The sequence below is a fragment of the Bradysia coprophila genome, unplaced genomic scaffold (assembly GCF_014529535.1).
Source record: "Bradysia coprophila strain Holo2 unplaced genomic scaffold, BU_Bcop_v1 contig_151, whole genome shotgun sequence".
Classification (NCBI taxonomy): Eukaryota; Metazoa; Arthropoda; class Insecta; order Diptera; family Sciaridae; genus Bradysia; species Bradysia coprophila.
Window position 1 is genome coordinate 916,341 of NW_023503423.1, and position 26,577 is coordinate 942,917.

At 36.9% G+C, this 26,577-nt stretch overlaps 3 protein-coding genes and 1 long non-coding RNA gene across 8 annotated transcripts in view; 2 read left to right on the forward strand and 2 right to left on the reverse strand.

The window, feature by feature from the left end:
- Positions 1-23,465, forward strand: LOC119074311 (tropomyosin-2). 4 transcript variants are annotated; one of them, XR_005087178.1, is made up of 6 exons: positions 1-157; positions 2,201-2,622; positions 2,687-2,906; positions 2,962-3,139; positions 4,394-4,875; positions 6,119-6,401. XR_005087178.1 is itself a non-coding variant. In XM_037180362.1 (6 exons), exons 2-5 carry the CDS (start codon positions 2,249-2,251, stop codon positions 4,474-4,476), a joined length of 855 nt encoding a protein of 284 aa, XP_037036257.1. In that variant the 5' UTR covers positions 1-157; positions 2,201-2,248; the 3' UTR covers positions 4,477-4,482; positions 23,450-23,465. The 4 variants fall into 4 exon arrangements, 3 of the variants coding, with proteins under 3 accessions (XP_037036257.1, XP_037036254.1, XP_037036256.1); XM_037180362.1 differs by lacking the exon at positions 6,119-6,401 and adding an exon at positions 23,450-23,465 and having other exon boundaries at positions 4,394-4,482; XM_037180359.1 differs by lacking the exon at positions 4,394-4,875 and having other exon boundaries at positions 2-157.
- Positions 3,598-14,429, reverse strand: LOC119074312. The gene is made up of 3 exons (XR_005087179.1): positions 14,420-14,429; positions 8,963-8,967; positions 3,598-3,632 (listed from the first exon to the last, which is right to left on the reverse strand). It is a non-coding gene; the product is annotated as an uncharacterized LOC119074312 (long non-coding RNA).
- LOC119074308 (synaptotagmin-11) lies at positions 8,980-13,137 on the forward strand. Its single transcript, XM_037180356.1, has 6 exons — positions 8,980-9,291; positions 11,075-11,627; positions 11,699-11,930; positions 12,099-12,350; positions 12,412-12,486; positions 12,555-13,137. Exons 1-6 carry the CDS (start codon positions 9,252-9,254, stop codon positions 12,672-12,674), a joined length of 1,272 nt encoding a protein of 423 aa, XP_037036251.1. The 5' UTR covers positions 8,980-9,251; the 3' UTR covers positions 12,675-13,137.
- LOC119074310 (tubulin-specific chaperone A-like) overlaps positions 21,707-26,577 on the reverse strand; it is a 7,994-nt gene continuing 3,123 nt past the window's right edge. For both annotated transcript variants that reach the window (XM_037180358.1, XM_037180357.1), the window contains exons 2-4: positions 22,283-23,071; positions 21,954-22,215; positions 21,707-21,880 (exon numbers count right to left, since the gene is read on the reverse strand). In XM_037180358.1, the coding sequence (XP_037036253.1) occupies positions 22,942-23,071 (130 nt within the window). In that variant the 3' untranslated portion in view covers positions 21,707-21,880; positions 21,954-22,215; positions 22,283-22,941. The remainder of the gene's footprint in view (positions 21,881-21,953; positions 22,216-22,282; positions 23,072-26,577) is intronic.

The window sequence follows — 26,577 nt, forward strand, 5'->3', positions numbered from 1 at the left end:
TGTGATCGGAAAATTTTCAGTTTTCGGGAGGGGAACTTGTGGGTGATTATGGGGTTTCGCTATTAGTGACGGATACGAGTAAGGTGGAGCTTTATATTGGTACGTTATTCAGTGCTTTCGCGTATATTCTGCTGCGTGGATTGATTCAAGCGCTCAGGTCAGTTAAGCAGCTAATTTATTTTCTTTCCTTTTTGCTAAAAATAATTGATCAAATTGAAGGGCAATCATTTGGCGTTTTGTGTGCTCTTTTCAAACAAAATGTAATTTAGAAATTAAGGAAAAACACCAGTTTACATTGCTGGATAATTTGAGTGAAAGAATTAGTTTTTTGTTTAAAAAAAAGATGTTGCAATTGCCCACCGAAAAAAGTTCGTTAATTTTTCGATCGAACAATTTTCAAAGTGAAAAATGAAATTCATATTGTGATCGACACGAATCTGCTAAATTCGGATATCTGTGCACTCCATATTTGACCAGCCAGTAAAATGATGAGAAATAATTTTCACTAAAAAAAATTGAATTCCATTCGTCCAGAAATCAGTGCATTTCAATATTTTTAACGAAAAATTGTAAAAGTGGAAAAGAGATTTCGATGCGCAAAAGTTATGAATATTTTTCCTCATGAAAATATCAAATATCTTTTTTTAACGAACAAAAAATTTGCCTTCGATATGTCTGTGTGCATGTGTGGATATAACATTTCGTGGCGATCATACTACATTTGGATCGGTGTAACATTATAAATAAGCAAATGTTGAACAAAAAACCCGACATATTTTCGCGTTATTTCGAAAAATACACCAAAAAATTTTCGTTCGTGAATCCGCTAGTTCTATTTTCAGAATTTTTTTTTTTTAGAAAAATCATTGATGTTTTCACATTGGATTTTTTTATGTGCGTCAAGAAAAATACCACTCACACACATTTCAACAACCTACGAGAGAATTTAGAAAATCATAAAAAAATGAAAAAAAAAATTGAGTAAAACTGTAACTGAAACATCGACATGATGAATAATAACTTTGATTATCTTCGATAAAAACCAATTTTTTTTTCAAATTAATTTTAAATATTTTCGTGAAACTATTTACACCGTTGAGCACTAATTATGGTCAGATAGTAAGCAACTCATAGAACTTTAAATTTTTCTAAATTTTTGTGTAGGAAGCTTAAACCATTCTCCCATACACACACATGCAGGCACACACACATACAAACATATTCAACAGAATATATTTCGCAAACTATATTTGGATATTTGACATAGGATAGCCTGCAAGGATGATTATAGTCTGTACAAAAGAACGTTTTCGCGTAAAATATTAGCTGAAGCCCTTCCACTCGATTTTACTGTTCTTTGTCACATTTTAAGTCGCGAATTCAAGAAAATATGTCTGTCTATGAGGTCCCGGACTTTTTTTGTTCTTGCACAACACTTTACTTTTGTTGGGCATAGTACTGAACCAATCACTCGAATAGATTTTTGACGGAAGCCCAAGCATAGCACTGAACCAAGCAGGATAACAGAATTTTTCACAGAAGATGTGTCGACGCAGTAGTCAAAATTTCTTATATAAATTATGTTTGCTAAGTTGGTATAATGCTGCTGCGTCGTAATTTTTTGTATGAGAAGAGGGGCCGATATTCCGTTAAAAAAATCTATTCTAGTGCTCGGTTCTGTGCTATGCTACGAAGTGGAAGATTACTTCGTAATTTGTACCGTTCAATTATTGCTTTTGATCCGTTCGTCATTGTAGATGTTGAACATTATAGATTTTGTCATCTGCATTGCAGAGCAAGAGCCCGATAATGAGGTCACGGTCGAACCATTTTTTAAGTGCTTCTAAGATTCTAATGACTCATCCAGTTAACACAAATTCGATAGGAAACAATACACGTACACATGAAAAGGAAATGCTCCAAATTCTATTCGAGCTCATCCATAGAGGACGTCCACGATTCAGTGTTGCCACACACATTTTAAATCATTGATAACTCGGAAAGTATGCACTTTTTTGGTGTAAAATGTTTCGCCGTCTAAATAGGAAGGTGACAATTGACATAAAAAAACACTTTCCGAGTTGTCGAGGATTTAAAATGTGTCTGGCAACACTGAATCGTGACGTCATCTATGGATGAGTGCTCCCATGACGCCCCGTACTTTTCAATTCATTAATCGAAAACTTTGTTTTGCTTCCAGATTCTTTATATTTTAGTGTCGACAAGTAATTAAAAAACCAACCTAACCATGGATGCCATTAAGAAGAAAATGCAAGCGATGAAGCTTGAAAAGGACAACGCACAAGATAAAGCCGATACCTGTGAGGGTCAAGCCAAAGATGCCAATCTTCGTGCCGACAAAGTCAACGAAGAAGTCCGTGATTTGGGAAAGAAGTTGGTTCAAGTTGAAGGTGACTTGGAGAATGCCAAGAACCAGCTTGAGCTCGCCAACCAAGACTTGGAAGAGAAGGAAAAAACTCTAACAGCTACAGAATCTGAAGTAGCCACACAGAATCGCAAGGTTCAACAGATTGAAGAAGATTTGGAAAAGTCTGAAGAACGGTCTGGCAGTGCTTCGCAGAAATTGCTGGAAGCCACCCAATCGGCTGACGAGAACAATCGGTAAATGACGACCGCTTTGAATATTTGATTTTGAGTTGTTAGTCATGTTCTATTCCAATTTTAGTATGTGTCAAGTACTTGAAAATCGTTCACGACAGGATGAAGAGCGTATGGATCAACTCACCAACCAATTGAAGGAAGCCCGTCTTCTTGCAGAAGATGCTGACGGTAAATCCGATGAAGTATCTCGCAAGTTGGCCTTCGTTGAAGATGAATTGGAAGTAGCTGAAGATCGTGTCAAATCCGGTGAAGCCAAGATCATGGAACTTGAAGAAGAATTGAAAGTAAAATCTTTGTCCCGCCGAAAATGAGCGCTCCACTAAAAGCCTCTGATTGCAGGTCGTAGGAAACTCCCTCAAATCTCTAGAAGTATCGGAAGAAAAGGCCAACCAGAGAGTAGAAGAATTCAAACGTGAAATGAAAACACTCACGGTCAAATTGAAGGAGGCTGAAAACCGTGCCGAACAGGCCGAGAAATCGGTCAAGAGGCTCCAGAAGGAAGTTGACAGACTAGAAGGTAATGTTTTCCTTTTCATTGTAACAATCGTTCGATTTGCGTAATCGAACCGAATCCGAGCGGAGAGAATATATCTGCGTGTAAAAAGAAGGGGTGAGGGACAAATATCGCAAAATTGTTTGCGAATTTGATTAGGGGTTGTGTATACAACAATGGTCGTAAGAAAAACAACGAAAATTCCTTGACAATTCAGCAACTAATTTGTACGCTTATCTGCCGAAACTAAAACTGCAATGTCATTACATAGCTACTTGAGATCCGTTGAAAAAATGCAGCCGGCTAAAAAGTCTTCTTAAAATCGGCCCAAAATAGACTTGCCAATCCATAAAAGAGACGTCAGTTTTTTCAGTGCTGCCAGCGAATTTATTTCATTAATAACTCGATAAATATGTGCGTCTTCATGAGTCAAATATGTGTTCACCGTCCACATATACATATCATCTAAATGGAAGGTAAGACACACATTTGAGTCACGAAAACGCATATTTATCCACTGGCAGCACTGAAACATCGGACGTCATTTATTGATGATCTTCAAGAAGAAACTGATATTATCGTGGGCCAATGGCCACTGGGCCATCCTTTCAACTTCGACTGCATTTCAGCGGATCGCAGCACACTCCCGCCTACTTGGCAAAAGATTTGAGTTGCACATTAATATTACCGACTTTCCTTAAAAAAAGGTTGAAGTAGAAAATCTGTGGCAGTAAACTGCACCTTACAGAGATGACGACAAAATAAGAAAAAACAATTCGGAACACGATTTTCTGCTCAAATTTTTTTTTATGGAAGGTCTCGCACACTCAATGTTGTACATTGCTTTTAACCTATTTGTCTGTTATCGACAACAACGCCAGAAATAAGTGATAATTACCTAGAAGTGTCTCGCTATTTCTTAAACAAAGGGCGGATCATGGGTTAGTGACGTCTACTTTTGTCAGTGTTGCCAGTAAATTTAAATCAGGAATGACTCGACAAATATTCATTTAAAGAAGTCAATTAGCGGGTAGGACGCACAATTAGACTGCATAGAATGCATTTTTGCCGAGTTTAGATTGTTTAAATTTACTGACAGCACTAACAAATGTGAACGACATTATTGCATGATCGCAAATGAAGGAAATGTAATAGTTAAACGCTTGTTGTTTGTAAAAATGTAAAGAATTAACAATTCGAAGAGGTCACACGTATCGTTGTATTAATCCGACTGTATAAACTAATCGAGGAATATTGTTGCTTTATCGCATTTTGCAGATCGTCTGTTCAACGAGAAAGAAAAGTACAAAGCAATATGCGACGACTTGGATTCAACATTCGCCGAACTTACTGGATATTAAATTATTATTTTTCTTTTACCTGTCGTTACCCTATCTATCTTGTACATGACATACTTTTATTTTTGTTTATCATTTTCTGTCCCAAACATCACATACACCCACAGAAACCACAAAACCCGAATGAATTCCACAGAATATATTCATTAGAATTCTCATTAACGTCCGCTATAACCACACGTTTCATTGATAAAATTGATTCATTTTCGTTTCGTTATACTAATCCCCATCCAAACCGCCATGTAAATGAATCAATAAGTCATCATCCCTAATACACGAAAAAATGTAAAATAGAAAAAAAAATAGATTTCAACATCGAAAAACTAATGATAAAACAAAGAAAACTTGCTTCGGCCAATAATCTGAAGAAGATGCGGTGCATATAAATAATTGTAAATTGAGGTATTATTCAATTGCTTTTTTAAAAACTGTGTGTACCAATTTTATTAGATTTAAATGGACGTCCAGTTGCTTCAGTGGTGCCACAATGCTCGTTCATAAAGGACATCAGCTTTTTTCAGTGCTGCCAGCAGATTTAAATCATTATTAACTCGATAAATATGCGTTCTGGAGACCCCTAATTGGGGGTTTGGACAGGCATTAGACTCTCCAGAACGCATACTTAGCGATTTATTAATAATTTAAATCTGTTGGCAGCACTGCAATAAAAAGAGACGTCATTTGTTAATGATCCATGATCACGACAATTGTATCTTGAGAACATTACGTTTTTGTGCAGGCGAAAGTAGCCACTGGTCTAATCTTCTAATTAAACCAATTGTGTTCCTATCATCGGTCCACACGGATCTCATAATTGTTGGTTTGATTTATAATTGTTGGCAGTACTGAAAAAGTGGACTCGCTTACAGTACGTCCTCTAACCCAGTGACTATTTTTCAGAAAATATTTTCTTGCATCATCGTGAATTTATTGAACTTTCAAAATGATGTCCGTGGAATTTGCAAGTAAAGAAGTAAAGTGGGAAAATTCGGGGACAATTCAAGAAAACATTTTCTCACAAAAAGGTCTATAGACTATAAACTAACCGTATTCCAAGGGGTCATCCACCAGGGACGTCAACTTTTTCCAGTGCCAGAAACATTCAATCATTAAATCACTCGACAAATATATGTTTTCATGACAATGGAATAAGATATTGCCAAGAGCACAAATTTGACGCATGAAAACGGATGTTTATCTTGTGATTTAATGATTTAATGTTGCTGGCAGCACTGAAAAAGTGGACGTCATTTGTGGATGACTCTTATTCTGTGTAACAAATGTGGCTTTATATTTTCGCTTTAGAGTTGTTGTATACGCTAGTGCTTTAGCTTGTAATGTCCTCGCGTCGAAATAAGTTCGAACAGACTTTTCATGGACATAAATTTCTGCGACGCATTAATAACGTAATATCTGTATTGTGACTAATTCTATCTCATAAGCTGCCTGATGCTAACATTGTCTTGTAATTTAGAAAAAAAAAATAGTTTCCGGTACCCGGAATAAATCTTTGATAAATCTTTTAGCGACATGGTTATGGCATCTTGTTTACGAATCACATGTTCTGATAATGAAAATGTTTAATTTACTGAAATTATTCCAAAAAAAAATTGAAAAAATTAATTTATTTTGCATCTGAACACAGATGAATTGGGCATTAACAAGGACCGATACAAGAGTCTTGCTGATGAGATGGATTCGACTTTCGCTGAATTGGCCGGTTATTAAACCTTCACGTAAAGACTATTATGCCTTCGACATCATTTTCAACAGCAACAACAACGAATGGTACACTTAACGTAAAATACACATCCAAATTTGCTGGAGATGGAATCAGAAATTCAAAAAAAAAAATTATTATAAAACACAAATTTGTTAACTTTTATTTCTGAACGATTAAAATAAAGATCAATTTTGTGCCTAATCTTTGGTTCTAATTTAATTTTCGCAAATAAATGAAAAACAATTTTACTAACACAAACTTGTTGTAATACTCCATTTTGAATATATTCTTTGAATGTAAAAAATTGTCCAACGTATTTCCACTGTGTGCAAATAGTCTCTCTCAAATCGTTGGGCTGTTTTCACTGTGTGTGAATAGCTAAAATTAGTCAAAAAAAAACTTAAAGGGTAAATGAAACTGAGACGCAAGTCCTTTATCTTACTTACAAAATAACTGATATCGCTGAGGGTGGTGTTTTGTTGGCCGTACGCAAAAGTTTTATCAACAAAAAATTGACCAAAAAAATTTGTGAAAGAAAAGTTTACAAAAAGAAATTTGTGTCACAAATGGCAGATGATTGCGTTTTTTCCCCTTTAAATTCTTTCAGTACATTTTTTAACCATTTTCGTAACTGTAGTTTCCTCAACATCTGCCACTTGTGACGCAATTTTCTTTTGTAAAAATTTCTTTCACAAATTTTTTGGGTCAATTTTTTGTTAATAAAACTTTTGCATACGGCGCACAATGCGTCACCATCAGCGATATCAGTAGTTTTGTAAGTAGACACAAGGACTTGCGTCACCTTCACCCTTTAAGGGTTTTTTGACTGCTATCCCCACTTTTGTAAGAATGTCATGTCGACAACATCAAAAAACCTTGTCAAAGTTTTTAAAAAAATTCTAAAGAAATGAGCCTGAATCTCAAAAACCAATCTACGAACACCTCACTCATGTAGAAAAAAAAACTCAAATCCATCGACAAATCGGAAACATCTGTCATCCCAAAATTTAGGAACCAATCGAATCACATCCAAACACATCCCAATCTGAAAAAACGAAATTTTGCTTTTTTCATACAAAAACCAAAATTTTTATAGGTTTGTTCCAAGGCCAAATTGTCAAATTTCATCCACAGAACCATAACCTTAATAATATCTCTGTGTAAATCGCGTAGGCAACGTTGCTCGATTTGTATGAAATATCACGTAAGCGACGTTGCTATGGATGAAATTGTCGTTGTTCGGGTTGTCAAAGTTCGTGTTTACAGTTACTTGGAACAAACCTATAGCTCGTTGAAATCGTTGGAGTTAAGGGAGAGAAGTCAAAAAGTTGCTGTAAATACGCTCCGCCATCCCAAAAAAATTTTGATAGTGGACCTGCGTCACACCCGTTTACTCAAGGAATCATCAACAATTTTTGGACGATTTGTTGAAGAAAGCATCAACCTTTTATCTTTTTCATAGAATTTGGTAGAAGGAAGCGTCATTAACAAGTGTCACATTTTTGCAAAAGAACTTCCAATACTGAAAAAAGCAATTTACAAATAAACTTTTGATGTTTATTAAAGTTGTTATTAAAATTGACAGTAGCATATTCCTTCCTAATGTTCCCAGGGTGTTTCTCGACATTATAATTGATCTTACTGCTTCGCAGTGAAATGTATGGTCCACATGAGAAATTTGAAAAGACAAAGTCGAGTTCAGTAATCCCAAGAAACTGTAGACTCCATTAGCTTAAGAGTCGAAATATACAGCATAGAACGACATTGAATGAAAATGAATAGCTAAATGCAGAATGGGACCATGTTCCATGAGCGAATTATAAGAAAAATGAAATTTTGTTCGTATATATTTGTTTCGAATATTCTGACGATGTTATTCCTTCTTTGTAACGGTTAAAAACATCTATCGAAGTGAAGCTCAACGAACGAAATTTCTTTTTCTTATGATTCATTAAGGTGTCATGTCCCCTTCAGCTATTCAGGTATAGAACGGATCAATCGATAAAGTAGCCTTATTTCTTAAAAATAATTACATTGATGAAGAGATTAGATCTCAGGGCCTCGAAATTTACGAAACCTACGAAATTAGGATCTCGTTAAATATCCAAAAATTTCTTTAGGTTGAAAACAAACGAGACATTGAAAACGTGTTTTGGTCCTAGTTTTCATTGACAGATGCAGCAATAGCGATTTTGAATAGAAAAAGTTCTAACTTCATTTGACAGTTTCGAAAATTTCGTCATGAAAAATAGGACCAAAACACGTTTTCAATGCCTCGTTTGTTTTGAGCATAACTTTATTTGACAGTTACGACAATTTCGTCATGAAAACAAGGACCAAAAGACATTTTGAATGCCTCGTTTGTTTTCAGCATTAAGTTTCTCGAATTTTGAAAAATTTCGTTAAATTTCGCTAAATTTCGTTAGGTTTCCTTTTCACAAATCTACTTTAAATTTCGTTGAATTCCAGAAACTTCGTTGAATTTTACAAATTTTACAAACAATAGGCCCTGTTAGATCCTTTCTTTCACTGTGGTACCGGAGTAAAAATGATGAGTAGTCCTCCTACCGTTTTACTATTGGTCTACTCGTTAACATACATATAGTCCCTTCGGAACTGTATGCACGACTGGAGCGACAATACAAAGTATCTTGTGTTTTCAAAGGACACTCATTGAATCAAAATTGTAACGTCTCCCATTTCACTCCTACGTTGACACAATCGGAAGTTATGCGTTTGCGCCAATATTATTGATTTCCGTTTGACGTTTTCTTCTCACATATTTTCCACATTCATTCAATTTTCGCAGAGAGACCACATATTATCTGATTCATCTGGATATTTGTGTCGCATATGTATCTGGTGCAATTATTTATTTTGGGCAATAAAGTGAAAACAACTGAGTGCAATTTACGAGAAATTAAAATATTGGCGATAAACAGTCGCGACCAGTGATATTTTGGATTAAATTGAAACAGTAAATCGAATAAAGAAAACAGGGCAGTCGTGCATTGATCGTATTTTAGGATATAGGTTTTTCGACGAAACATTCAAAATGGTCGATCCTAGCCCGGATATGACCGCTTTGAACACAGGTTTGCATTTTTAATTTTTATTACAAACGAAATGCATGCATTCATTTTCCAAACAATCGATTGGTTAAACGATTTTCGGTGGACATGTCCTAATTTCAATAATGTCACAAAAGTCCTGGTTGTTTCGATTTACATTTTTCTTGTTTTCGATTAGGTTAACAAAGGATTTTTTGGGGCAGAGAAAAAAAAAACAAAGAAAAAAGTGTCCAAAGCGTCTGATTACTTCTTGTACGTCTTGGGAATAAAATCAAAGAAATAATGAATTGAGTGAATTATATCCTGCTGGTTAAAGGATTGTTAAAAAAAATTATTTTCCTCGATTGGTTAGAGAATTTGTAGAGAGGGGGATATCACTACTGAACATGTTTGAGGTTTTTTTTAATCACATTGGAATTTAGAGAAATTTGTTTAAACTTTGTGGCACTCATTTTTTGCCCTTTATTTGAACTTATTTTAGCGTAATGCCCCTCGCCCCTCGGTGTGTGACAGTGAAATAGTGGGATAGTAATAAATTGTGCTCAACGTATTTCTATCCTAACATGATTTCCAATTATTCATTCAATGAAAACATAAATAATTTTGCTCGTGCAAGTAAATTATTGTCTTAATGTCCAAATATTTCATTCAAAAGAAATCGATGTTTTTACTCACATTCGATGGACGCTATAAAAACCCATTATATCAACTACTGAATTAACAATCAAACACTTTCTTTGCCCATTTTACGAGCTAATAAAATCCTTTGTGGGCTGTAAATATCTTCATAAACAATTGGTTCAACGTGACACACTATCAATTTATCGGAATTGTACTGAAATTTGTACTGAAGGACTAGATTTTCGATGAATCGTCACAACTTGTAAATTTCATGCTACGGTAAGATGAAGTAAATGTCGATGAAGAAGTATCGGCGACATTGAGAACCACGCCACGCCTCATGTTGTTCACTTGTATCCATGTGGGAGTTGCGGGAAAAGTATGCCCATCAAAGATGTTGAAAATTTATGCTCAAAATTGAGATCAAATTAAAAGTATTGACGAGCCAAACCAGAAAATCTAAAGCACATAAAAATCAGTTCCGTGGTACAGTTGCACCTGAACTCACTGGATGTGCACTTTTTTCGTACAAGTTTCTAACAATAGCTAAAACGAACTGGTGTGCATACGTTATTTTGCACCAGCTGGTCCCATTTGGAATTGTACGTGACCAGCTGGTGCAAAATAACGTATGCACACCAGTTCGTTTTAGCGATTGTAATAGCACGCGAAGCAATTCATTTTTTTCAAATCGCAACGTGACTAAAGCTAAGGACAACTTTACATACTACTGTTATTAAAGTGCAGAGTATAGTGATGGGAGGGTGATTCCAGTAAAAACTGATTAGACTACTCTATCATTTGAATTAATTCTGCCTAACTCTTTTTTGAAACACTGTATGACCTTACCAATTTATCAACTCAGCTGTACTTCCCACGCAAAATGCTGTACCTTTCACAATCTGTACTGCTGATGGATTCATTACACATTTTATAACAGTTCTTGTACCGTGTCACGTGTGTATTGTGAAAATCCTTTTATTTGTCTCTAATAAGGGGGGTTTTAAAATTGCCACACCTGATCATGTCTAGCAAATTATAAGCAAAATAAAATTATTTTTGCGTTATCACTTTATCACCATCCAATTCGTCACCGTCCACTGTAGCTAGTTGTGAACTTAATAAAAGACGATTTTAAAATGCAAAAAGGACCCTTGTTCACATCTACTTATCATCAATGTTACAGTTGTTCCGGCAATATTGGGTCTTACTGCTGCCGCAATATTGGCTGTAACAGCCTGTTTTTGCACTCGCCGCATCCGTGCAAGAAACAAAAAGGTCAATCTAGAACAAAATAACATCACGTTTCAACCGACTCGTCGTCCGACCGCTGTCAGATCACCCAGTGGTCAACCACCACATTACTTAAAGAAATCTCCATCACCGACTGCCACAAAGCCATTACCCGGCAGCCTACTATCACCGGTACAGTCAGTCAAATACTCGGAAGAAAATGAAGGTCCGAAAAATGCTACCATTACCACTGATGGCGACGCAACGATAACTGAGAATGGCATCGAGACTGGAAAACTTGGCGCACTGGTATTCAAATTGAGATATTTAGCCGATCGTAACGCTCTGGTAGTTTCGGTTGTTCGTTGTCGTGGTCTGCCGGAAAAACAGAACATTGCTCGGAATGGAGACGCTGCTGGTGGATTGAATGGGAAAGTTCAAGCGGCCACTGATCCGTATGTTAAACTGCAACTATTACCGGAAAAGCAGCATAAGGTTAAGACAAGGTATTAAATTTCACGAAGGGCTCATTCGTTATGTGCAAGAACTGACGGCAATCTATTTTACTTTCCATCAGAGTTGTAAGGAACACTAGGAATCCGGTCTATGATGAAGACTTCACATTCTATGGGTTGTCACTAGCTGAGCTGTCGTTGATGTCCCTACACTTTGTTATATTGAGCTTTGATCGATACTCACGCGATGATGTGATTGGTGAAGTTGTGTGTCCATTGTCAGGCATCGATTTAAGTCAAATTGAGAATCAACAGGTCGCTTTGAGCAAAGAAATTCAACCGAGAAGTTTAAAGGTAATTTGTGATAAAAGCAGTACGTACACACAGATGGGTTGTTGTAAGTCTTTGTCGGTTCATGGGACTGAAAACCAAATTAATTTCCCTTCTTTGAGCCCACAATAATCTTTTAGTTTTTTAATGCTAATCTATAAACGTGGCATTTTTCGGGTCTACTTTGATCAGATCAGGGCACAAGGACGCGGAGAACTTCTCATATCTCTGTGCTGGCAACCAGCCGCTTCACGTTTAACTGTCGTCCTTTTAAAAGCACGCAATTTACCGAGAATGGACGTAACTGGTCTGGCCGATCCTTATGTGAAAATCTATTTGCTATTCAACGGACAACGAATCGCTAAAAAGAAGACACACGTCAAGAAGCGAACATTGAGCCCAGTATTCAACGAAAGTTTTGCATTCGACATCCCATTGGTCGAGGTTTGTGCTTTGAATGCGCGTTGATTTTTTGTTATTCATTAATCTCGCTTGATTGATGTAGGGCTCTAATGCGTCTCTGGATGATGTGTCGCTGGAATTAATGTTGCTCGACTGGGATCGGGTCACGAAGAATGAGGTCGGTTGATATATCTAGACGTTGGTCGAATCGAACAATGAATTATCTGAATTTTTTTTTGTCTTCAGGTCATTGGACGATTGGAGTTAGGTGGACCGCGCTGTACAGGCGCAGCATTAAATCATTGGAAAGAGGTGTGCAATTCACCTCGTAGACAGATTGCTGAGTGGCACAAGCTTAATGAATAAGAATCCTCTTAAGAGCTTTTATCTCGTCTAAAAGAAGAAAAAGATAAAAAAAAAAAGATTTTACTCATAGACTTTAGCAAAATACGTTTTAGATTCATTGATGATTTTGAAATAATGTCAAAATATAAAAACAAAACCGAGGTTATAATGATGGAGCAAAGCAGAGAACAAAAGAATTAGAAAATCCAATTGAAGACAAAAGAAACACTCATGTGAGAACGTGAATAAAGAAAGTAATTTTTAGTAAATTTACTATTTACAGGATACCAAAAAAAGAAGAAGAAAAATTACATAAATACCAAAAAACACACTCAAACACATAATTATTATATTACCCTGCATGGTGTTGCGCTAATAATATTCAAAAAAACAAAACAAAACAAAAAAATTATGTAAATCATTATGTTTTGTAGTTGTAAAATGCTATAATGATGTATAATAAAGGGGATTATATTCTTAAGTATATTTGTTAAAAAGGTATTTGTCCAATTTTTATTTTCGACTTTCTTGTTCAGTCATATCGCCAAGACTTCTGGCGATTGGTGAACAAGCGGTCTTCGATTTTAATGAGTATGAGTGATAGCTCGTTGGATTCGTCTTTCAATTCTAGCGAACGCGTATCTTTCACTTTTTCGAAAAAAAAATCACTTTCTGTGAAAAGCGTTCAAAAGTAAAGACATGTCATATGGTGTACCGAAAACAGTTTTTCGGCAATAACCCAAGACAAAAATCATTTTAAATTATTGTAACGTTGCTCGAATGTCGGCCTTGGAAAGACCTACACGTAGAGTATACGCACTGGCTGGTGCGAATACATCTTCGACAGTTATGACTAAAAATATAGTGAATGTTCGGAGAGTCCACCTTCCCTGCAGCTTCGATGTTGCACGGAACTGAGTATGGGGTGTTCTAGCTGGCCTCACCCACTATCATTCCACATATAAATAAACCCAGTACTTTTGTGCTACAAGTCTTGGAAAAAAGTCGGTGCCAAAATGCAGAGAGGGATTCTTTTGAAAAACAGCCTACCGAAATCGGATGCATTTTCCAGTGGACTTTTTTATACGTGCCCAGTAAGGTATTCGACTCCAGAAGCCAAAACCACTTTCAAAAAAATTCTGCGAAGCTTGTGTGGCTGGAGAAAGGTGATCAAAAACCGAAAACTTGCACCTTTTCTTAACAAAATTTCTCCAGTTACACGAGCCGTGGAGGGCCGTGTGGGGTGTCATTAGAAAGGTAATCACATGTACTATTGAGCCGAATAGGGACTTACTAGGTTCAAAATTCATCCACACTGAAATAAGTACAGTTGAAGTTTTCAACCTAAGACTTACACTGTTCTTACATTCTTCATTTGAAACGTAATTTTATGTGCTTTCGGGTCTAATGGGGTTTGGATGCATCTACAATGAAATAGAAGTTGAAATGTTTAAGTGCCCATATTTCATCGCATTGTTCAAATGTTAGAATTTTGCCAATGGACTTTTGCGCGTAGAATGCAAAATTGTAACATTTGAACATGGACTTTTGCGCGTAGTACGAAAATTCTAACATTTGAACAATGCGATGAAATATGGGCACTTAAACATTTCAACTTCTATTTCATTGTAGATGCATCCAAACCCCATTAGACCCGAAAGCACATAAAATTACGTTTCAAATGATACCCCACACGACCATGTACGTTTTGTGTAACTCGAGAAATTTCTGTAAGAAAGTGTAAGTCTTAGGTTGAAAACTTCAACTGTACTTATTTCAGTGTGGATGAATTTTGAACCTAGTAAGTCCCTATTCGGCTCAATAGTACATGTGATTACCTTTCTAATGACACCCCACACGGCCCTCCACGGCTCGTGTAACTGGAGAAATTTTTGTTGAAAAGTGAAAAATTTCGGTTTTTGATCACCTTTCATAACCACTAGCCACACAAGCTTCGAAGAATTTTTTTGAAAGTGGTTTTGGCTTCTTGGGTCGAAAACCTTTCTAGGCACATATGAATAAGTCCACTGGAAGGTGAGTTCGATTTCGGTAGGATGTTTTTCAAAAGAATCCCTCAGATTTTCTTCCTTTTTTCTGGGGGATCTGCAGCTGGAACAGCATCTGGAACGGTACTACGGCAGTCATTTTTTATCCTTATCAATGTTGCGATATAGCGAAGCCTTTTTCCAAGAACAGTAGACGATGAAAAATGACTGCCGTAGTACTGTTCCAGATGCTGTTCAGCTGTAGAGCCCCCAGAAAGAAGGAAAAAATCTGCATTTTGGCACCAACTTTTTTTCAAGATTTTTGTAGGCTTACAGCACAAAAGTACCTGGATTCGTTTATATGTGGAACGATAGTGGGTGAGGCCCCATACTCAGTTCCGTGGAACATCGATGCTGCACGGAAGGTGGACTCTCCGAACTTCTGCTATATTTTTAGTCATAACTCTAGTGGATTTACTCGCACCAGCCAGTGCGTATACTCTACCTGTAAGTCTTTCCAAGGCCGACAATCGTACAAGACTACAATAATTTAAAATAATTTTTTTCTTGGGTTATTGCCGAAAAACTGTTTTCGGTACCCTCTGACATGTCTTTACTTTTGAACGCTTTTCACAGAAAATAAATTTTATTTCGAAAAAGTAAAAGATACGTGTTTCCTAGAATTGAAAGACGAATCCAACGAGCTTTAAAATCGGAGACCGCTTGTTCTCAAGGTTATAAATCACCTGAAATTTTGGAGATGTGACTCATAGGCTGAAAACAAACGATACATTGAAAGCGTGTTTTGGTCCTAGTTTTCATTGACAAATGCAGCAATCGCAATTTTCAATATTCTCTCTAGCAAACAAACTCTCGGATCTCTGTGTCAAATTCACTCCGTATTTCTTTGTATTCTACAAACACTATTCTACATACATCTTGACTGACTTTGCCGCATTTCACACATGTAAATTCCAAAGGCAACTTGACACTTTCACCACCTAGAAATAGTTGAGACAATTTCGTCAAGAAAACAAAGATCAAAACACGTTTGAATGAATATCATCAACAGAAGAAGTGCCCGAGGAAGGTGCGGGAAAACAGGAAAAGTGGAAAAATAACCAGATATTATTTATTTCACACGCAGAATGCATCACCCCAAGAGATATCACTTATTTTGTAAGTTAAAACACAAGTCGTTGCGTCACCTTTACCCTGAAGGGGACTGATTTTAGATATACTGATGCTGAAAAAGATTGTCCACAGTTGAGCGCACTTGGGAACTGCCCCCAAGGCACTGCCTGTGCCCTCTTTTCTTCCCGTAGGAATCGGCGAGGAGTTAGGTCCGAAATGTAACAATATTAAGGAGAGTTTGCTTATAACGGATACACAATGATCGTATAAACGGTTTCTCATTGCCTTACAAGGCGTTAGGTTAATTGCTCACGTATCAAATGTTTGCTAATCCGCAAGAAATTCAAAATACCGGCGGCAATGAGTGGTAAAACAAGACACATTTGCTACACATGTCTGTGCTATGCAAATGGATCAAGTAAGGACACCTATCTTACCAGTGGAAAATTCGCATTAGAATCAAATTTCTTTGCAAAATTAGCGGTTACACATCGATGGGTGACAGAAAAATGATAACATAAGGCACTGTGCCGGGCCAGCGCCATCTGTTATCATTTCTCTGATGGGTTTCAATTTCCCTAACGTGGTGTCGCATCCATCCCCAACCAAATGTGGCAATATTAAGGAGAGTTTGCTTATAACGGATACACAATGATCGTATAAACGGTTTCTCATTGCCTTACAAGGCGTTAGGTTAATTGAAAATCACCTATCAAATGTTTGCTAATCCGCAAGAAATTCAAAACTAACGCCAATTATATACTGCAACGTATACTGGCGGCAATGAGTGGTAAAACAAGACACATTTGCTACACATGTCTGTGCTACGCAAATGGATCAAGTAAGGACACCTATCTCACCAGTGGAAAATTCGCATTAGAATCAAATTTCTTTGCAAAATTAGCGGTTACACATCGATGGGTGACAGAAAAATGATAACATAAGGCACTGTGCCGGGCCAGCGCCATCTGTTATCATTTATCTGATGGGTTTCAATTTCCCTAACGTGGTGTCGCATCCATCCCCAACCTAATGTGGCAATATTGAGAAGAGTTTGCTTATAACGGATACACAATGATCGTATAAACGGTTTCTCATTGCCTTACAAGGAGTTAGGTCAATTGAAAATCACCTATCAAATGTTTGCTAATCCGAAAGAAATTCAAAACTAACGCCAATTATATACTGCAACGTATACCGGCGGCAATGAGTGGTAAAACAAGACACATTTGCTACACATGTTTGTGCTATGCAAATGGATCAAGTAAGGACACCTATCTTACCAGTGGAAAATTCGCATTAGAATCAAATTTCTTTGCAAAATTAGCGGTTACACATCGGTGGGTGACAGAAAAATGATAACATAAGGCACTGTGCCGGGCCAGCGCCATCTGTTATCATTTCTCTGATGGATGACAATTTTCCTAACGTGACGTCCTATCTATCCCTACCTTATTCATAACTAACTAGACCCTACTAATACCCTACTCTATCCCTCTGCGTTTTTACGGGCTTGGGACCGTTAAATAGCATGTGAAGCATGCTATCCAGCCGCATTAGTAGTTAATACTTTCATGCAAGCGTCTGACATTAAAAACTTAAGCGCAACAAATCTCATTTAGCACAGCAATATTAGCACAACCAAACATAAGCTAATCACCGACCATGCCTGTCCTTGCTTTGGCAGAGTTGTTTGCTCTTCGACAGCTGATCACCGACTAAAGTTTTTCCTTTGTTTGGCATAGATGTTTACTCTTCGACAGCTGATCGCCGACTGAAGTTTTTCCTTTGTTTGGCATAGATGTTTACTCTTCGACAGATGATCGCCGACTGAAGTTTTTCCTTTGTTTGGCATAGATGTTTACTCTTCGACAACTGATCACCGACTTAAGTTTTTCCTTTGTTTGGCATAGATGTTTACTCTTCGACAGCTGATCGCCGACTGAAGTTTTTCCTTTGTTTGGCATAGATGTTTACTCTTCGACAGCTGATCGCCGACTGAAGTTTTTCCTTCGTTTGGCATAGATGTTTACTCTTCGACAACTGATCGCCGACTAAAGTTTTTCCTTTGTTTGACATAGATGTTTACTCTTCGACAGCTGATCACCGACTAAAGTTTTTCCTTTGTTTGGCATAGATGTTTACTCTTCGACAACTGATCACCGACTAAAGTTTTTCCCTTGTTTGGCATAGATGTTTACTCTTCGACAACTGATCGCCGACTAAAGTTTTTCCTTTGTTTGGCATAGATGTTTACTCTTCGACAGCTGATCACCGACTAAAGTTTTTCCTTTGTTTGGCATAGATGTTTACTCTTCGACAGATGATCACCGACTAAAGTTTTTCCTTTGTTTGGCATAGATGTTTACTCTTCGACAGATGATCACCGACTAAAGTTTTTCCTTTGTTTGGCATAGATGTTTACTCTTCGACAACTCATCACCGACTGAAGTTTTTCCTTTGTTTGGCATAGATGTTTACTCTTCGACAGCTGATCACCGACTAAAGTTTTTCCTTTGTTTGGCATAGATGTTTACTCTTCGACAGCTGATCGCCGACTGAAGTTTTTCCTTTGTTTGGCATAGATGTTTACTCTTCGACAGCTGATCGCCGACTGAAGTTTTTCCTTCGTTTGGCATAGATGTTTACTCTTCGACAACTGATCGCCGACTAAAGTTTTTCCTTTGTTTGGCATAGATGTTTACTCTTCGACAGCTGATCACCGACTAAAGTTTTTCCTTTGTTTGGCATAGATGTTTACTCTTCGACAGATGATCACCGACTAAAGTTTTTCCTTTGTTTGGCATAGATGTTTACTCTTCGACAGATGATCACCGACTAAAGTTTTTCCTTTGTTTGGCATAGATGTTTACTCTTCGACAACTCATCACCGACTGAAGTTTTTCCTTTGTTTGGCATAGATGTTTACTCTTCGACAGCTGATCACCGAATAAAGTTTTTCCTTTGTTTGGCATAGATGTTTACTCTTCGACAGCTGATCGCCGACTGAAGTTTTTCCTTTGTTTGGCATAGATGTTTACTCTTCGACAGCTGATCGCCGACTGAAGTTTTTCCTTCGTTTGGCATAGATGTTTACTCTTCGACAACTGATCGCCGACTAAAGTTTTTCCTTTGTTTGGCATAGATGTTTACTCTTCGACAGCTGATCACCGACTAAAGTTTTTCCTTTGTTTGGCATAGATGTTTACTCTTCGACAACTGATCACCGACTAAAGTTTTTCCTTTGTTTGGCATAGATGTTTACTCTTCGACAGCTGATCACCGACTAAAGTTTTTCCTTTGTTTGGCATAGATGTTTACTCTTCGACAGATGATCACCGACTAAAGTTTTTCCTTTGTTTGGCATAGATGTTTACTCTTCGACAGATGATCACCGACTAAAGTTTTTCCTTTGTTTGGCATAGATGTTTACTCTTCGACAGCTGATCGCCGACTGAAGTTTTTCCTTTGTTTGGCATAGATGTTTACTCTTCGACAGCTGATCGCCGACTGAAGTTTTTCCTTCGTTTGGCATAGATGTTTACTCTTCGACAACTGATCGCCGACTAAAGTTTTTCCTTTGTTTGGTATAGATGTTTACTCTTCGACAGCTGATCACCGACTAAAGTTTTTCCTTTGTTTGGCATAGATGTTTACTCTTCGACAGCTGATCGCCGACTAAAGTTTTTCCTTTGTTTGGCATAGATGTTTACTCTTCGACAGCTGATCGCCGACTGAAGTTTTTCCTTTGTTTGGCATAGATGTTTACTCTTCGACAGCTGATCGCCGACTGAAGTTTTTCCTTTGTTTGGCATAGATGTTTACTCTTCGACAGCTGATCGCCGACTGAAGTTTTTCCTTCGTTTGGCATAGATGTTTACTCTTCGACAACTGATCGCCGACTAAAGTTTTTCCTTTGTTTGGCATAGATGTTTACTCTTCGACAGCTGATCACCGACTAAAGTTTTTCCTTTGTTTGGCATAGATGTTTACTCTTCGACAACTGATCACCGACTAAAGTTTTTCCTTTGTTTGGCATAGATGTTTACTCTTCGACAGCTGATCACCGACTAAAGTTTTTCCTTTGTTTGACATAGATGTTTACTCTTCGACAGATGATCACCGACTAAAGTTTTTCCTTTGTTTGGCATAGATGTTTACTCTTCGACAGATGATCACCGACTAAAGTTTTTCCTTTGTTTGGCATAGATGTTTACTCTTCGACAGCTGATCGCCGACTGAAGTTTTTCCTTTGTTTGGCATAGATGTTTACTCTTCGACAGCTGATCGCCGACTGAAGTTTTTCCTTCGTTTGGCATAGATGTTTACTCTTCGACAACTGATCGCCGACTAAAGTTTTTCCTTTGTTTGGCATAGATGTTTACTCTTCGACAGCTGATCACCGACTAAAGTTTTTCCTTTGTTTGGCATAGAAGTTTACTCTTCGACAGCTGATCGCCGACTAAAGTTTTTCCTTTGTTTGGCATAGGTGTTTACTCTTCGACAGCTGATCACAGACTAAAGTTTTTCCTTGGTTTGGCATAGATGTTTACTCTTCGACAGCTGATCGCCGACTAAAGTTTTTCCTTTGTTTGGCATAGATGTTTACTCTTCGACAGATGATCACCGACTGAAGGTTTTCATTGCTTTGACAGAGATGTTTACTCTTCGATAGCTGATCACCGACAAAAGTTTTTCCTTGGTTTGGCAGAGATGCTTACTCTTCGACAGCCGATCATTGACTAAAGTATGGCTTTGCTTTGGCAGAGATTTTGAAAAAAAATTGTGAGACAAAATTAGAAAATCCTGAAATTGACCAAATTTTCGCAGCAGGCCGACATTTAAACCAATGAAAGTGGGTAAGTAGGTATGGCCAGTCCATACAAGTCGGAGCACATACGGATTTGCATGACGCCACCTCAAACGAACTTATTTCTAGTATATTATGATAACAAGGCAAAGAGTGGATATTGTAAGTGATATGAAAGGGCAAATAGGTTTTTAGCAGAGCAGATATTGAAGTGACAGAGATGCACAGATAAAAATATGGGATTACAATTTTTAGGTCCGAGGGGATTACTTTCAAAAAGTAATTCTTTCGGGATTAGATTTTTAATCTTCGCCAGAAAATGAAAAAACGTAATTCTTTCAGAGATTAAAAGTAGGACTAAACAATAATATTTAGGATTGAACGATGATACTGCTGCTTAGAATTTTCCATTTAATCGTCTTGAAATCACACTTGTGTTAATTTAGTTCGAACACGATTTACGAACAAGATATGTGAGAAAAATTAATTGAAACGGATTTGGTGTTAAAATGTTTCAATGGTACTACCGATGTTTTCTGCCTTACAATACCAGGCTCAGAATAAAAATTTTAAGTCAGTTTGTAAAGATACTACCAGTTAATATTGATATGGTTAAAGACAGTATAGAGAATTTCTAGATGGAAAATGGCAGTAAGGCCAATTTTAGCAGCGAACTATTTCACATTACTATGGTAAAACAGACATGAAAAAATATCGAGGTTTAAAGTGACGATCTTGCCATCTGGCAATTTGCATTTTAATACCAATTTTAATGCCACAATAAGCCACGTTGGGATTAAGAACGAATTGCAGCAGTGGTAAGATCGTAGACTGAAGTGCAAGCAGTGCGACCATTACTCAACTATTCAAGCAATAATTATTCGGCGAATAATTACTAATGTAGTGACAGAAAATGTATGAGGAAAATGTCAAACATTAGGCCCGCAAAATATTTGGCATTTGGCTCATACATTCTCTGTCAACATTTTGCATATGTCCGTTTTTCACGATCTGGGTACTAGCCTTAGCCACGCCAAAAAACTGCATAATCACAAACGAGAAGCATACTCCTTCAATAGAAGGCAAGTATGGGCCTGAAGTCATCGGAAAGTGTGAAACACATGATTTGCTGAAGCAATTCCATTTATTACAAAAATTAAATTTAAGAAAAAAAAAATTATTTAACCAGAAACGGCACCCACTCGTTAGATGGCGTTGGATTAGGTAGAACCCATCCGGGAGGAATTGACGATCCGAAAACATTTGCATTGGTGACGAGACACAAGTCCCATGATTTTCTGTAGAGAAATGTGGAAAAACAAAAGTTTTTATCTTGCACATCACAAGTGAACAGATCCGGCAAGCATTTACCTAATATCCAAGAGAGCTTTAACGTCCGCAGTGTTATCGACGAACGGCGCTTCGGTATTCGAAAATAAAGCATTTAACCAAAGCTGAGAAGCAGTGCTGGTCAGCAACATTTTCAATTTATTTTCCAGAGAGTTGCACTTCTCCAGAGCTTCGTTCCATTTGGATTTGAGTTGATCGATTTGCTCGATAAAACATTTTTCGCTGGACGTATGACCGGATCCAGTAACATTGGAGTTTTTGCGGCGAATGCATCTTAATTCGACTGGAATTTGTTTATAATTTCAATGAACTCGACTCGACGATATTATTCAGAAAGTAGTGCTTCTCACCTAATGATTCCAACATGGCTAGCTGTCTCTTACATTCATTGGACCGTTTCAAATTTGCAGTCCGTATACGTTCCATCTCGTACTTTTCGTACGATTGTTCTAAGTCATCTTCGAATTTGGGTCTTTTTGTTGCTGCTGCTTCTTCTACTGTGTTGTTTGTTAATTCCTGCTTGGTGGAACGTGCTTTTCTCATTTTCCTTTTGTTTTTTCGTCTTTTTACGACTGTTGTTTTCGCCACTTCCGATGATGATAATGCCTCGAACTTCGTCAACAATTTTGCGATTTTGATTTGATTTTGTTTGATTGAATTTACTTTGTCCTCCCATGGAGCAGGTGCTAGGTGAGCAATGTTATTTTTTAGATTAGTTTCGTCCATTTGCTGCTGTCTGATTAAATTCGTTAAGTTCATTTGTATCACAGTCAGCCGATCTCTGCCATTAATTTTGAAATGATTGTAAACGTTCGGTTCACCGACTTGAATTGCTAAATGATTTCGGTCGATTAAAAAACGTTCAATTGTTGCATCATCAATGTGGGGCAGAGAAAATTCAATTGATGGTGGTGGATGGGTGAAATTTGGAAATTGTGGTTGTTGTTGTTGGTAGATATTTTGTTGGTGCATAGTTTTAGTGATGGATTCGCGCGGCATATTCAACGATTTACAACGAATTTTCCATCTGCTCTTTGGCTTCAGACAGAACGGCAAATGCAGCGAGATATTCCTTGGTTTCGTTAAGCTCTAATTCGTTTTTCAAGTATTCATCCAATTCGGTGAAAGCTTTGACCAATCTAAAAATGAAAACAAACTGCTGCACATCACGGTATTTACAAGGAGACAAATGAATGTTATAGAAATTATTGTTATCGAATTTTTTATTGTCGAAATGGTTACGGTTCTGTTACGGAGATATGGTTCTTCTATGGAGAAATGTTGATGGTTCTTCAATGGAGAACTGTTTATGGTTCTTCTATGTAGAACTGTTAATGGAAATGATGAATTGCTTGTAGGTTCTTATTGAATAGCGTAATAATAATTATAAGAATTCGGGAATTTAAAAAAATGCTTTCACAGGTTTTGTCGAGGGGTGGATAAACGTAAATTTAGTTCGGACCTTGTTTTTTTTAAAATAATTTTTTTCTTGTTTTTTTCTGTTTTTTTTGTTTTAAATTTTGTTTTTCTGTTTTTTTGTTTATCTTTTGTTTTGTTCTGTTTTTTTCTGTTCTCTTTTTGTTTTTAAACAAAAGAAAACAATTTGGTTGTCTGTGTTTCCGTTTATTTTTCTGTTTTTTTGTTGTTTTTTCTCGTTTTTCTCTGTTTTTTCTGTTTTATAGACCGAACAATTGAAAGTAACCAGGAAATATTTATACTAATACGGTGTTCTTCTTGATCCTTATTTATCAAATGATTCGGGGAATCTTCTTCGGATTGGACCTGTTGTTTTAAGTGAAAATACTATTTTACTTTACTAGTGAGGTAATGTGGCCTTTCACTCACTAGTGAAGACCCTTTCCCTCGCTCGTAATGTAAAACGCCACGTGAAATAATTTGATATCTCGTATCATGATGAGTAAAAGTACCTCGGGCTGAAGCCCTCGGATACTTTTACTCATCTGGATACGAGATATCAAATTAGTTCACTGGTATAGTAATGTACTATTCCTTTACTAGGGAGGGAAAATGGACTTTCCGCCCCTAGGGAAAAGTCTTTGCTTTACTAGTGAGGTAATGTGGCTATTCTTTCACTAGTGAAAACCTTTTTCCTAGCTCGTAAAGTAAAACGTCACACTTTACACGTGAAATAATTTGATATATCGTATCACGATCACGATCTGGATACGAGATATCAAATTACTTCACTGGTATAGTAATGTACTATTCCCTCCTTCGTAAAGGAAAACGTTATACTACACTCGGGGAGGAATTTGATATTTCGTATCACGATGAGTAAAAGTACCTCGGGCTAAAAGTAAAAGTACTCATCTGGATACGAAATATCAAGTTCCTTCCCTTGTATAGTAATATACTATCTCAGCAAACGTTTCGATGTTTATATTTGCAAAATAAAATCACTAAATTTATGAGAAAAATGATAAATTTTATGTAGAATTTCTCCGGACTTTAATAGTACATTACTATACCACTGAAGTAATTTGATATCTCGTATCCAGATGAGTAAAAGTATCCGAGGGCTTCAGCCCGAGGTACTTTTACTCATCGTGATACGAGATATCAAATTATTTCACGTATAAAGTATGGCGTTTTACTTTACGAGCGAGGGAAAGGGTCTTCACTAGTGAGGGAATGGCCATATTACCTCACTAGTAAAGTAAAAAAATATTCCGCCTTTATGTGTAATGGCTGTATGGCTGTAATTATTTAGCACACAAAATAGTCGAAGTGAAGTATGTACTGTCATCAACTGTAGATCGAGTTTGTTTGTTAGTCACATACGTTTTTTCTTCCATCGATTTTTTCAAGCCAGCAATACCGGCAACAATGGATTCACACGTTGTTCGGTGTCCGACATCCGTTGAAATGAGTGACGAGGACGACGATTTTGTACGAACGATCTGGGAAAATAATCGAGACTATGCTGGCCAATCAGTACCAGAACACGACATAGCCGGTGATGGTGAGACCGTCGAAATGAGCGACGAGGATGACGATTTTGTACGAACGATCTGGGATTTGGCCCAAAAGCACATAAAATTACCTTTCAAATGATACCCCACTTCACCATGTACGGCTCGTGTAACTGGAGAAATATTGGTAAGAAAAGTGCAAGTTTTCGGTTGAAAACTTCAACTGCACATATTTCTGTGTGGATTAATTTTAAAACCAATGAGTCTTTATTCGGCTCAATAGGACATGTGATTATCTTTCTAATGACACCCCACACAACCCTGTACGGCTCGTGTACCCGGAGAAATTTTGGTAAGAAAAGTGCAAGTTTTCGGTTTTTGATCATCTTTCACCAGTCACAAAAGCTTCGAAGAATTTTTTTGAAAGTGGTCTTGGGTTCTAGGGTCGAAGTCCTTTCTAGGCACATATAAAAAAGTTCACTGGAAAACACGCCCGTTTTCGGTAGGCTGTTTTCCAAAAGAATCCCTCAAAACAATAATAAACACTGTCGTATATTCTCTGAACGAGACAATAAAGACAAAACAAATTAGAATCTTGAACCGTCATTATAAATCACGAAAGTACTCACAAGAATCACACGAAACTGATTCAATCGAATCGATAAATACTCGATACTTGATTGATTATACTGGCAAAGTATTAAAGCTAAAAATCGGTGCGGATCACCGGCAATTATTGAGATTTCTTATTTTGATTCTCGTCGTAACTTTTAACATGAAAAGACTGTGCAAGAAATACCTAAGAAAATTTAATTCATTTAAAATAAGCCATCCACCGTAACCGTAACTCAATTATCATTTACCAGAACCGAAACCAGAAATCGACTAATAAATTTAACCAGAACCATACCAGAACCAGAACTTTTCGGCACTATTATAATTCTACACAGATTTCATTCGGTAACATTTTTTTCGATTAAAATCATCCCCCTCGTTTATATGAGACAAATGAATGTTATAGAAATTATTGTTATCGAATTTTTTATTGTCGAAATGGTTACGGTTCTGTTACGGAGATATGGTTCTTCTATGGAGAAATGTTGATGGTTCTTCAATGGAGAACTGTTTATGGTTCTTCTATGTAGAACTGTTAATGGAAATGATGAATTGCTTGTAGGTTCTTATTGAATAGCGTAATAATAATTATAAGAATTCGGGAATTTAAAAAAATGCTTTCACAGGTTTTGTCGAGGGGTGGATAAACGTAAATTTAGTTCGGACCTTGTTTTTTTTAAAATAATTTTTTTCTTGTTTTTTTCTGTTTTTTTTGTTTTAAATTTTGTTTTTCTGTTTTTTTTTTGTTTATCTTTTGTTTTGTTCTGTTTTTTTCTGTTCTCTTTTTGTTTTTAAACAAAAGAAAACAATTTGGTTGTCTGTGTTTCCGTTTATTTTTCTGTTTTTTTGTTGTTTTTTCTCGTTTTTCTCTGTTTTTTCTGTTTTATAAACCGAACAATTGAAAGTAACCAGGAAATATTTATACTAATACGGTGTTCTTCTTGATCCTTATTTATCAAATGATTCGGGGAATCTTCTTCGGATTGGACCTGTTGTTTTAAGTGAAAATACTATTTTACTTTACTAGTGAGGTAATGTGGCCTTTCACTCACTAGTGAAGACCCTTTCCCTCGCTCGTAATGTAAAACGCCACGTGA